Genomic DNA, 14335 nt, shown 5'->3' on the forward strand with positions numbered 1-14335 from the left:
GCCTTAATTCTATCCTGAATATCCTCAAGAGGAGTATCCTGCTGAAACGAATCAGACAATGCATCAAACCAATATGCAACCGCACTGGTAACCGTACCAATACACACAACAGGCTGCCATTGGAACCCCTGGTGAACATACATCCTTTTAAGTAAAGCCTCCAACTTCTTATCCATGGGATTCTTAAAAGAACAACTATTCTCAATAGGAATAGTGATCCTCTTGGCCAAAGTGGAAATAGCTCCCTCTACCTTAGGAACCGTCTCCAAAGATTCCTTAATAGAATCTGCAATAGGAGACATCTTCCTAAAAATTGGAGAAGGGGAAAAAGGAATTCCAGGCTTCTCCGATTCCCGTGTAATAATCTCTGAAACACAATCTGGAACAGGAAAACTTCCGCCAAGGAAGGAACTTCGAAAAACATTAAGTTTACTAGCCTTCTTGGGAGTAACTATGACCATTGAGTCAGAGTCATCCAAAGTAGCCAAAACCTCCCTAAGTAACAAACGCAGGTGCTCCAGCTTAAATCTGAAAGAAACCACCTCAGAATCAACAGTAGGAAATACCATCAGAGTCTGAAATTTCACCCTCAGACGCTACTGAAGTATATTCTTTCTCAGACCTATGGGAAGAAACATTTGACCTAACTCCAACAGAGTCAGAAACCTTATACTTCCTTTTGCGCTTCCCCTGCAATACAGGAAAAGCAGACAAAGCCTCAGATACAGCAGAGGATATGTGAGTAGCCATATCCTGCAAAGAAAAACCAACCTGAGACGAATCACAGGGCACTGCATGAGAAGAGGATAGAGATTGGGATGATTGGGGAGAAAGCTGCGGTATAGCTTGAACAGGAGACTCCTGAACAACATTCTCCTTAGATAATGAAGGCTCTGGATCAAAAAAGCCTATCCCTGTAATGCAAAGTTCTCTCAATACAAGAAGAACAAAAAGGGATAGAGGGCTCCACATTAGCATCTAAACATAAAGTGCAAGTGACAGCTTGCAGGTCCTCTTGGTCCATCTCTAACAAACAAATATAACAATAAGAAAAAACAAAAAACGTTGCTATCACTTTAAGAGAAAAACTTTACTAAAGAATGCCAAAAAATGAACCCAGAACCCCTGCTGCACACCTCAACAAGCCTTGCTGAGATGCTTACCTGACCTGCCCAGACCGGATGAAAACCCAAGCAATACGGACTTTAAATCTTAAACCAGAAGATTATCAGCATTCGCTCTGCAAACGAAAGAAGGCTCTAAACAACCTCTCACTTCTGCAACGCAGCAGAAACACACAGGAAGAGCGTGCAAAACTCGCACCAAGGAAATTCCGCCCATTGTGGGCGTACCCAACCACCTCCCGGCCGGCATTACACTCAACACTGCAAACAGCCGCCGGGAGGAAAAGAAAGTGCATGACTCGCTTAAACACCAAGCAGTCCGTACCGGACCATCCAAAAACAAAATAATAAGCCTTAACAAGGAGAGCTGAACAGCACTCCTAAATATAGCCAATATCCTCTCACAGTGCCCCATAAAAACTAAACTGCCACAATAAAAAACCTGCACATAAGCAGGATTAACATCCTAAAATTAACCCCATAAGTGCCAAAACGTTTCTGAACTTTCTCTATATCAGAAAAATAAAAGTAGCACTTACCTTTATCACAGTCTGCCCGGCAGCAGGGAAGCTCACAAGGTTTAAAAAAAAGGCTTCATCCCTCACATGGACCTGTGGAAAGCAAAAAAGACCAAGTAACCTACTTAGGCTTTTTAAAATAAGGGCAGCAAAAACTGATTGGGAGGCACAGTGGGGATTATACCCACAAGTTCCCAAACGCTTAAAAGGCACCACTGCTCTACTGAAGAGACTGACATGGACTACAGCTACACCCCAGGAAAACAGAGCAAACCTGCTTTGCTTAAAAATAACAAACTCTTGATTGAAAAATCAGACACGTAACTTTACCCCTCCTTGAAACTGATACAAGCAAAGAGAATGACTGGGGGGTTCTGGGTAAGGGAGTGGTATTTAACAACTTTGCTGTGGTGCTCTTTGCCTCCTCCTGCTGGTCAGGAGTGACATTCCCAATTGTAATTATGATGATCCGTGGACTCACCGTGTCATTAGAAAGAAAGACCGAAACCCCAGGTAAGAAAAAAAGTTTAAACAAACGTCCTAAAACATGATTCTCATACTGAAACTGCTAGACTGCAAAAGGTAAATATACATAGATCTGACTCATGGCAAATATAAGTAAACACATATATTTAAAACTTTTCACTATAACAAAGCGCCAAACATAGCTGAGAGTGTCTTAAAAAAATTATACATACTTACCAGAAGACACCCATCCACATATAGCAGACCGCCAAACCAGAACTGAAAAATATCAGCAGAGGTAATGGTATAAGAGTAAATCGTCGATCTGAAAAGGGAGGTAGAGAATAAATCCCTACGACCGATAACAGAGAGCCTTTGAAAAGATTTCCCATGAGTAAAACCCATGAACAGGCGATACTCTCTTCACATCCCTCTGACAAACACTGTACTCTGAGAGGAATTGGGCTTTAAAATGATTAGAAGCGCCTATGACAGAAGAAATCAAGCACAAAATTACTTCACCACCTACACAGGAGGCAAAGTTTATAAAACTGAGGAATGAGTGCGGTGGGAGGTGTATTTATAGGCATTTTGAGGTTTGGGAAACTTTGCCCCCTCCTGGTAGGAATGTATATCCCATACGTCACTAGCTCATGGACTCTTGCCACTTACATGAAAGAAATTGAACGTTTAGTCTATAGATAACATAATTTATGTAAGAATTTACCTGATAAATTAATTTCTTTGATATTGGCAAGAGTCCATGAGCTAGTGATGTATGGGATATACAATCCTACCAGGAGGGGCAAAGTTTCCCAAACCTCAAAATGCCTATAAATACACCCCTCACCACACCCAAAATTCAATTTAACGAATAGCCAAGTAGTGGGGTGATAAAGAAAGGAGTAAAAAGCATCAACAAAGTAATTTGGAAATAATTGTGCTTTATACAAAAAAATCATAACCACCATAAAAAAGGGTGGGCCTCATGGACTCTTGCCAATATGAAAGAAATTAATTTATCAGGTAAATTCTTACATAAATTATGTTTTCTTTCATGTAATTGGCAAGAGTCCATGAGCTAGTGACATGGGATATCAATACCCAAGATGTGGAACTCCACGCAAGAGTTACTAGAGAGGGAGAGATAAAAATAAACAGCCATATTCCGCTGAAAAAATAATCCACAACCCAAAATATAAGTTTATTCTTTAAATAACAAGAAAAACTTAAACCATCAGCAGAAGAATCAAACTGAAACCACTGCCTGAAGAACTTTTCTACCAAAAACTGCTTCTGAAGAAGCAAATACATCAAGAATTTAGTAAATGTATGTAAAGAACACCAAGTTGCCACTCTGGAAATTTGATCAACTGAAGCTTCATTCTTAAAAGCCCACAAAGTGGAGACTGATCTAGTAGAATGAGCTGTAATTCTCTGAGGCAGGGCCTGACCAGACTCCAAATAAGCTTGATTAATCAAAAAGCTTTAACCAAGAAGCCAAGGAAATAGCAGAAGCCTTCTGACCTTTCCTAGGACCAGAAAATATAAGAAATAGACTAGAAGTCTTCCTGAAATCTTTAGTAGCTTCAACATAATATTTCAAAGCTCTCACCACATCCAAAGAATGTAAGTAACCTTCCAAAGAATTCTTAGGATTAGGACACAAGGAAGGGACAACAATTTCTCTACTAATGTTGTTAGAATTCACAACTTTAAGTAAAAATTGAATGAAGTCCTCAAAACCGCCTTATCCTGATGAAAAATCAGAAAAGGAGATTCACAAGAAAGAGCAGATAGCTCGGAAACTCTTCTAGCAGAAGGAGCATCACTTTCCAAGAAAGTAGTTTAATATCCAAAGAATGCATAGGCTCAAATGGAGGAGCCTGTAACGCATTCAAAACCAAATTAAGACTACAAAGAGGAGAAATTGATTTAATGACGGGCTTAATACGAACTAAAGCCTGTATAAAACTGTAAGTGTCAGGAAGTTTAGCAATCTTTCTGTGAAATAAAACAGAAAGAGCAGAGATTTGTCCCTTCAAGGAACTTGCAGACAAACCCTTATCCAAACCATCCTGAAGAAACTGTAATATTCTAGGGATTCTAAAAGAATGCGAAGAGAATTTATGAGAACACCATGAAATGTAGGTCTTCCAAACTCGATAATAAATATTTCTAGAGACAGATTTACAAGCGTGTAACATAGTATTAATCACTGAGTCAGAGAAACCTCTATGACTTAGAACTAAGCGTTCAATTTCCATACCTTCAAATTTAATGGATTTGAGATCCTGATGGAAAAACGGACCTTGAGACAGTAGGTCCGGCCTTAACAGAAGTGGCCAAGGTTGGCAACTGGACATTTGAACAAGATCCGCATACCAAAACCTGCGAGGCCATGCTGTAGCCACCAGGAACACAAACAATTGTTCCATGATGATTTTGGATATCACTCTTGGAAGAAGAACTAGAGGCAGGAAAATGTAAACAGGATGATAACACCAAGGAAGTGTCAGCGCATCCACTGCTTCCGCCTGAACATCCGTGGACCTGGACAGGTATCTGGGAAGTTTCTTGTTTAGATGAGAGGCCATGAGATCTCTCTCTGGAAGACCCCACATCTGAACAATCTGAGAAAACATCTGGATGGAGAGACCACTCCCCTGGATGTAAAGTCTGACGGCTGAGATAATCCGCCTCCCAATTGTCTACACCTGGGATATGATATGCACCGCAGAGATAAGACAGGAGCTGGATTCCGCCCAAGCAAGTATCCAAGATACTTCTTTCATAGCTTGAGGACTGTGAGTCCCACACTGATTATTGACATATGCCACAGTTGTGATATTGGCCCCTATTTATCAAGGGCTGGCGGACCTGATCCGACACTGCGGATCAGGTCCGCCAAACCTTGCTGAATACGGCCGCCAGCAGGGGGGTGTCAATCAACCCGATCGTACTCAATCGGGTTGATTTCCGGCGATGTCTGTCCGCCTGCTCAGAGCAGGCGGACAGGTTATGGAGCAGCAGTCTTTGTGACCACTGCTTCATAACTGCTGTTTCTGGCGGGCCTGCAGGCTCGCCAGAAACACGGGCATCAAGCTCCATACGGAGCTTGATACATATGCCCCATTGTCCGTCTGAAAGCAAATGAACGGTTCTCTCTTCAACAGAGGCCAAAACTGAAGAGTTCTGAAAATTGCACGGAGTTCTAAAATATTTATTGGTAATCTCGCCTCCTGAGATTTCCAAACCCCTTGTGCTGTCAGATATCCGCAAACAGCTCCCCAACCTGAAAGACTTGTGTCTGTAGTGATCACAGTCCAGGTTGGCCGAACAAAGGAAGCCCCTGAACTAAACGCTGGTGATTTAACCACCACGTCAGAGAGTGTCGAACTTTGGGATTTAAGGATATTAACTGTGATATCTTTGTATAATCCCTGCACCATTGATTCAGCATACAAAGGTGGAGAGGTCTCATGTGAAAACGAGCAAAAGGAATCGCGTCCGATGCTGCAGTCATGAGGCCTAAAACTTCCATGCACATAGCCACTGAAGGGAATGACCGAGACTGAAGGTGCCGACAGGCTGCAACCAATTTCAAATGTCTCTTGTCTGTTATAGACTAAATCATGGACACTGAATCTATCTGGAAACCTAAAAAGGTGACCCTTTTCTGAGGAATCAAGAAACTCTTTGGTAAATTGATCCTCCAACCATGTTTTTGAAGAAACAACACTAGTTGATTTGTGTGAGATTCTGCAGAACGTAAAGACTGAGCTAGTACCAAGATATCGTCCAAATAAGGAAACACCGCAATACCCTGTTCTCTGATTACATAGAGTAGGGCACCTAGAACCTTTGAAAAGATTCTTGGAGCTGTTGCTAGGCCAAATGGAAGAGCAACAAATTGGTAATGCTTGTCTAGAAAAGAGAATCTCAGGAACTGATAATGTTCTGGATGAATCGGAATATGAAGGTATGCATCCTGCAGGTCTATTGTAGACATATAATGTCCTTGCTGAACAAAAGGCAGAATAGTCCTTATAGTCACCATCTTGAAAGTTGGTACTCTTACATAACAATTCAAAATTTTCAGATCCAGAACTGGTCTGAATGAATTTTCCTTCTTTGGGAAAATGAATAGACTTGAATAAAACCCCAGGACCTTGTTCCCGAAAAGGAACCGGCATGATTACCCCTGAAGACTCCAGGTCTGAAACACACTTCAGGAAAGCCTGAGCTTTTACTGGATTTGCTTGGATACGTGAGAGAAAAAAATCTCACAGGAGGTCTTACTCTGAATCCTATTCGATACCCTTGAGAGACAATGCTCTGAATATATTGATTTTGGACAGAATTTATCCAAATATCTTTGAAAAACCTTAATCTGGCCCCTATCAGCTGAGCTGGAATGAGGGCCGCACCTTCATGCGGACTTAGGGGCCGACTTTGGTTTTTTAAAAGGCTTGGATTTATTCCAATTTGAGGAAGGCTTCCAATTGGAAACAGATTCCTAGGGGGAAGGATTAGATTTTTGTTCCTTATTTTGACGAAAGGAACGAAAACGATTAGAAGCCTTAGATTTACCCTTAGCTTTTTTTATCCTGAGGCAGAAAAAAACCCTTTCCTCCAGTAACAGTTGAAATAATAGAATCCAACTGAGAACCAAATAAATTATTACCTTGGAAAGAAAGAGATAATAATCTAGACTTAGATGTCATATCAGCATTCCAAGATTTTAGTCATAAAGCTCTTCTAGATAAAATAGCTAAAGACATAGATCTAACATCAATTTTGATAATATCAAAAATGGCATCACAAATAAAATGATTAGCATGTTGCAGTAAGTGAACAATGCTAGATATGTCAGAATCCAATTCTTGTTGCGCTAAATTCTCCAACCAAAAAGTTGATGCAGCCGCAACATCAGCCAAAGAAATTGCAGGCCTGAGAAGATGACCTGAATATAAATAGGCTTTCCTTAGATAGGATTTAAGTTTCCTATCTAAAGGATCTTTAAAAGAAGTACTATCTTCCAAAGGAATAGTGGTACGTTTAGCAAGAGTAGAAATAGCCCCATCAACTTTGGGGATTTTTTCCCCAAAACTCTATAGAATTTGCTGGTAAAGGATACAATTTTTTAAACCTTGAAGAAAGAATAAAAGGAGTACCTGGCTTATTCCATTACTTAGAAATCATATCAGAAATAGCATCAGGAATAGGAAAAACCTATGGAGTAACCACAGGAGGTTTTAAAACCGCTTTTAAACATTTACTAGTCTTAATGTCAAGAGGACTAGCTTCCTCAATATCCATAGTAATTAACAGTTCTTTTAACAAAGAACGAATATACCCTATTTTAAACAAATAAGTAGATTTGTCAGTGTCAATATCTGAGGAAGGAGCTTCTGAAATCAGATAGATCCTCACCATAGGAGGATAAATCATTATGTTGTCGTTCATCTGAAATTTCAGCAACTTTATGAGAAGTTTTAAAAGACCTTTTACGTTTATTAGAAGGCGGAAATGCAGACAAAGCCTTCTGAATAGAATCAGTAAAAAATTCTTAAAAATTCATAGATATATCATGTACATTAGAAGTTGAAGGAACTGCAACTGGCAATGTACTATTACTGATGGATACATTCTCTGCATGTAAAAGTTAATCATGACAACTATTACAAATGACATTCGGAGATATAATTTCCACAATCTTACAACAAATGCACTTAGCAATGGTAGAACCGATGTCAGGCAGCAAAGTTCCAACAGATACTCCTGAGGCAGGATCAGATTGAGACATCTTAGAAAAATGTAAAAGAAAAAACAACACATAAAGCAAATTTATCAATTTCCTTATATGACAGTTTCAGGAATGGGAAAAAAAATGCAAATAGCATAGCCCTCTGACATATAAAAAGGCAAGAGGCAAATAGTAATGGGGTAATAAATTAATAAAAAATTTGGCGGCAAGTATGACATGCAACGTAACTGAAAATTTTTTTTGGTGCCAACATCTGGAAATGACACTTGCGTCATTAACGACGCAACCTTGTGTAAAGACTTGGCGTCAACTATGACGCCGGAAATTATGAACTTGCGTCAACGGACATACTTTTGCGCCAAAAAAATGATTGCGCCAAGAATGATGCAATAAAGTCTAGCATTTGGCGCACCCACGGGCCTAGTACTGCCCGCAACTTGCAAGAAAAATGTAGTCAATCAGAAAAAAGACTAAAACCCCAGGTAAGAAAAAATATTTTTTAATATGTTTATTTTCCCCAAATATGAAACTGACAGTCTGCACAAGGAAATACATGAACCTGACTCATGGCAAATATAAGTACAATACATATATTTAGAACTTTATATAAATGCATAAAGTGCCAAACCAAAGCTGGGGTGTCTTAAGTAATAAAAAAACATACTTACCAAAAGACACCCATCCACATATAGCAGATAGCCAAACTAGTACTGAAACAGTTATCAGTAGAGGTAATGGTATATGAGAGTATATCGTCTATCTGAAAAGGTAGGTAGTAGATGAATCTCTACGACCAATAACAGAGAACCTATGAAATAGACCCCCATTATGGAAATCATTGCATTCAATAGGTGATACTCCCTTCACATCACTCTGACATTCGCTGTACTCAGAGGAATCAGGCTTCAAAATGCTGAGAAGCGCATGTCAACGTAGAAATCTTAGCACCAACTTGCTTCACCACCTCCATAGGAGGCAAAGTTTGTAAAACTGAATTGTGGGTGTGGTGAGGGGTGTATTTATAGGCATTTTGAGGTTTGGGGAACTTTGCCCCTCCTGGTAGGATTGTATATCCCATACATTACTAGCTCATGGACTCTTGCCAATTACATGAAAGAAATAAGGATTTATTCGATTCTGTGATTGAAACCTTGATTCAGGCTTGTAAGCCTGTAACAAGGAAAATACATCACAAGGTCTGGAACACCTTTATTTGTTGGTGTATAGATCATGGTTTTTCCTGGCTTTCTTTCAGAATTCCTAGGATTTTGCGTTTTTTGCAGGATGGTCTGGATAAGGGTCTATCAGCCAGTTCTCTGAAAGGGCAGATTTTTGCTCTTTCAGTCTTGTTCCACAGAAAGATTGCTAATCTTCCTGATATTCATGGTATGTATTAAACCAAACCAATTCCTCCAACATGGAATCTTAACTTGGTGTTAAGGGTTTTGGAGGATCTTCATTTTGAACCTAATGCATACAATGGACATTAAACTACTTTGTTATATGCTCTTTCTTGTGATCCTCCCTTATCAGATTTTTTTATCAGAATAAGGCTATTTTACAAACCTCATTTGATTTTTTGCCTAAGGTTGTTTCTTCAAAAAACTTTAGTATAGAGATGATTGTTCCTTTGTTGTGTCCTAATCCTAAGAATGTTTCAGAGAGATCTTTGCATTATTAGGATGTTGCTAGGGCAGTGAAATATTACACTGATGCTAATAAGGACTTTAAGACATACTTCTAGTTCATTCTTTTTTCTGGCTCTAGGAAGGGTCAGAAAGCTTCTGCCGTTTCTTTGGCCTCTTGGTTGAAAATTGATTCACAAGGCTTACTTGGAGGCAGGTCAGACTCCACCGCAGCGGATTACTGCTCATTCTACTAGGTCAATTGCCACTTCTTGGGCGTTCAAGAAAGAGGCTTCAGTTGATCAGAATTGCAAGGCAGCTACTTGGTCTGCTTTGTATCCTTTAACAAAATTCCATTTTGATATTTTTGCTTGTTCTGAAGCAGCCATTGGTAGAAAGGTTCTTCAAGCAGCTGTCTGTTTTTTTGCCCTTAAAAGGACAGTCAACACCCAGGAAAACTTTATCCCATACCTTAGATCCACACAAAAAAATGATCCTGCATCGCATCCCATCTTCGATACCACTAACGTTAGGTGTCTAATCTTCAAATTAACATATAGTTTTCAGCGGTAAATATGGCCTCAAAACTCCCCCCCCGCCGTTATGTAGGAGGCTTCTTCTTAAAGTCTTCAATAAATCAGAATCAAATCCTAGGCTAGTTTCTTAACCCGCGTTCATGGAGACTATTTCTAATAGCGAGCAGACTAAAATTATAATGTGCATTAGAAATAAAACAGCATCCCTGTGAACAAGGATTGAATTTTTTAAAAAAAGGGGACTGAGGAGGAGTAGTTTGGCGACCATATCTACCGCTGAAAACTGTAAGGGCTTTCGATGATTAGACTTATAACGTTAGTGGTATTGAAGATAGGATGCAGTGCAGGCGCATCTTTTTTTGTGGTTCTAAAGCATGGGATAAAGTTTTCCTGGATGTTGACTGTCCCTTTAACTCACTTTGCTTAGCTATACATTAGACTGAGGTATGTGTGAGGTGTAAGGGGTTTTATAGAACTCTTGGGGTTTGGGAATCTTTGCCTCATCCTAGTGGTAGAGTAATTCCCAAGAGTAATGAATCATGGACTCTCACCACCATAAAAGAAATGAATTTATCAGGTAAGCATAAATTATGTTTTTAAAGTATTACACCAAATATAAAAGCTGGCAAATGAGTCTCATAATACACAATTACTTCAATGAGAGAAAATATGTAAACATAGTAGCAAATACAAATAAACATACTCTGAGAACACTGCAATATGATTTATATTTAGGAGGATTCAGTTAAATTTACTTTAAGTGCAATTTTACTCTATGTAGGTTAAAATAGGACTGACTAAGAAATGGAGCATATGCTTTAAGGTAGGTGGTCTGGACAACTACTGTGAATAATCTACCTATTTCAAGACATTATACCCAAGCATAAGATCAAACTCAAAATTTGTTAGAGGTATGGACAATACTAAAACAATCAAAATAGGTGGATTTTTTTAAAAAAAGGAGGAGGATATAAACAGGGTGGAGTCAAAAAGGGGAAAAAAGCACTGTACCACAGCAGTCTAAACATCATAACAGATTTTAATAAACTTCACAGAGAGTGTGTGTGGAGATACTGCAATGTGTGAATGGCCCTCTCGACTGTCAATCTGCAGCAGAAAATACATTACTGCCTCATACCTTTATGAGTCGAGAGATAAGAAATCCACCTTGGTAGCGATTGTACAATTCTTCCCAGTTGTCCTTTACAAAGACCCAGGCACATTTCCTGCCTAACTTGCTGCCCCCAGCTACTCCTCCGATGACAGAAACGGTGTCTTGTGGACGCACTTCATCCTGGAATAGAAAGCAGAAAAATGACAAACTGAACTCTGGAATCATGATTAAATGAACAAAACATGTAGCCTTTTGTACAACCATATAAATGTATATGGAATGAGGATATGGTATTTACAAATGAACCGACCATGTGTATTAGGAACAGAAAATACAAAATGGAATCCATAGGCTTGATACGGATTATGGTGCCATAGAAGTGGCTTTCCCATACTCACCGAAAGTGAGAAGCTCAGCACTTTCTGTATCAATTCTTGACTTGAGATAGCGCCTAGTACTCGTTCAATCCGGTTCCTCTCCTCTTGCATATCTGCCTGTTTGTGGAGCTTTAAGGAAAAATAAAATTACATTTTAGAGAAGATCCAATGGACAGGACTATATAAACATCCTATCTGGTGGCAAAAAAGTTCAGTCGTATCATACAAAACTAGTATAGTGATGCTAATCAGACGTACCTCCAAAAAAACTGGGTGGAAAGCAGCAATGAAGATTTTTTTTTTTAAATGTAAAATGGATCATGGAATCTATTACTAAGCATAATTTAATACAAGATGACTGACTTGTACACAACAAAGCTGTGTAGTCTACTACCATTTAATCTCATAAGAGAAGGATGTGTCTTGTAAGTAGCCATCAAACATAAGCCTATAAAAATATATTTGGAGAATGAATGTTTTTTTTTTCTTAACTGTAATTTTTTCTTATTCTACTGGTTTTCCTAAGCTGTTAAGACTTAACTTTAATTGGAATTCTGTACATTGTTTAATTCCCTTTTTCACGTTCTTAGAGACAGTACATAAATCCTGAAATAGGTAACTAGAAAATAGTGTCAGCATACAATAAAATAAAAGTTTCTAATTTACATTTACTGTCAAATTTACCATGTTCTCATTGTATTCTTTATTGAAAAGATTACCTAGGTAGGTAGTGTGCAGGTGTCTCGAGACCTAAATGGCACAATATGACAGCAGTTTAACATACATTATTTTGATCACTAAATGGCATATAGTGCTCCAGATGTGTATGCTGCCGAGCCTACTTAGGTACACTTTTCAACAATATACCATGAGAACAAAGCAAAGTATATAACTGCAACCTAAAAAATCCTGGCAATATGAATCTAGACAAAATCGATATGCACCAATACCATTAGGAGAAACTGAGGGTGATTTGTCTGATGACAGAAGAAACTATGAACATAATCAACTAAAGAAATAGAAAAACAAAAACATGCAGGATATTTCTTTGAGAGCCCATTTCTCATAAACTCTATTATATAACCATGAAAATGGTAAAACTTGATAACTCGTGTAAGGACAATCAAGTGGCAATCTTGCAAAACTGAGCTACATGTGCTTTATGGTAGGCCTTTACTAAAGTCCAAATAGAGTAAGAGTGGGCTATGGCAAGTAAGCGAGAAGCTATACTACACTGTTTATAGGCCAGAACAGTTGAAGAAACCAATCAAGATATAAATGACTAATTTATGAAAATAACAGAATTTATGCTTACCTGATAAATTACTTTCTCTTGTGGTGTATCCAGTCCACGGATTCATCCTTTACTTGTGGGATATTCTCCTTCTTAACAGGAAGTGGCAAAGAGAGCACACAGCAGAGCTGTCCATATAGCTCCCCCTCTAGCTCCACCCCCCAGTCATTCGACCGAAGGTTAGGAAGAAAAAGGAGAAACCATAGGGTGCAGTGGTGACTATAGTTTAAAAATAAAAACCACCTGTCTTAAAATGACAGGGCGGGCCGTGGACTGGATACACCACAAGAGAAATAAATTTATCAGGTAAGCATGAATTCTGTTTTCTCTTGTAAGGTGTATCCAGTCCACGGATTCATCCTTTACTTGTGGGAGACCAATACCAAATCTTTAGGACACGGATGAAGGGAGGGAACAAGACAGGTACCTTAAACGGAAGGCACCACTGCTTGTAAAACCTTTTTCCCAAAAATAGCCTCAGAAGAAGCAAAAGTATCGAATTTGTAAAATTTGGAAAAAGTATGCAGCGAAGACCAAGTTGCTGCCTTACAAATCTGTTCAACAGAAGCCTCATTTTTAAAAGCCCATGTGGAAGCCACTGCTCTGGTAGAATGAGAAGTAATTGTTTCAGGAGGCTGCTGGCCAGCAGTCTCATAGGCCAAACGGATGATGCTTTTCAGCCAAAAGGAAAGAGAGGTAGCTGTCACCTTCTGACCTCTCCTCTTACCGGAATAGATAACAAACAAAGAAGTTGTTTGTCTGAAATCCTTAATTGCTTGTAAATAGAACTTTAAAGCACGAACCACATCAAGATTGTGTAACAGACGTTCCTTCTTTGACGAAGGATTAGGACACAGAGAAGGAACAACAATTTCCTGGTTAATATTCCTATTAGACACAACCTTAGGAAGAAAACCGGGTTTGGTACGTAAAACTACGGAACACCGGGTAAGGTGAATCACACTGTAAAGCAGATAACTCTGAAACTCTTCGAGCAGAAGAGATAGCTACCAAAAACAAAACTTTCCAAGATAAAAGCTTAATATCTATGGAATGTAAAGGTTTAAACGGAACCCCTTGCAAAACTGAAAGAACTAAATTCAGACTCAATGGCGGAGCCACAGGTCTATAAACAGGCTTTATTCTGACTAAAGCCTGACTAAACGTTTGAACGTCTGGTACCTCTGCCAGACGCTTATGAAAAAGAATAGACAAAGCAGATATCTGTCCCTTTAAGGAACTAGCTGATAATCCAATCCATCTTGGAGAAAGGACAAAATCCTGGGAATCCTAACCTTACTCCATAAGTAACCCTTGGATTCGCACCAAAAAAGATATTTTCGCCAAATCTTATGGTAGATTTTCCTGGTGACAGGCTTTCTAGCCTGAATCAGGGTATCAATAACCTACTCAGAGAAACCACACTTTGATAGAATTAGGCGTTCAGTCTCCAAGCAGTTAGACGCAGAGAAATTAGATTTGGATGTTTGAAGGGACCCTGTATTCGAAGGT

The 14335-nt window shown here is 39.1% G+C and overlaps 1 protein-coding gene across 1 annotated transcript in view; it reads right to left on the reverse strand.

Annotated features, from left to right (window-relative positions):
• The window catches only part of NPEPPS (aminopeptidase puromycin sensitive), a 471919-nt gene that overhangs the window by 32497 nt on the left and 425087 nt on the right, over positions 1-14335 (reverse strand). The window contains exons 20-21 of the mRNA XM_053697681.1: positions 11551-11658; positions 11177-11332 (exon numbers count right to left, since the gene is read on the reverse strand). Of these exons, the coding sequence (XP_053553656.1) occupies positions 11177-11332; positions 11551-11658 (264 nt within the window). The remainder of the gene's footprint in view (positions 1-11176; positions 11333-11550; positions 11659-14335) is intronic.

The sequence above is a fragment of the Bombina bombina genome, chromosome 1 (assembly GCF_027579735.1).
Source record: "Bombina bombina isolate aBomBom1 chromosome 1, aBomBom1.pri, whole genome shotgun sequence".
NCBI lineage: Eukaryota > Metazoa > Chordata > Amphibia > Anura > Bombinatoridae > Bombina > Bombina bombina.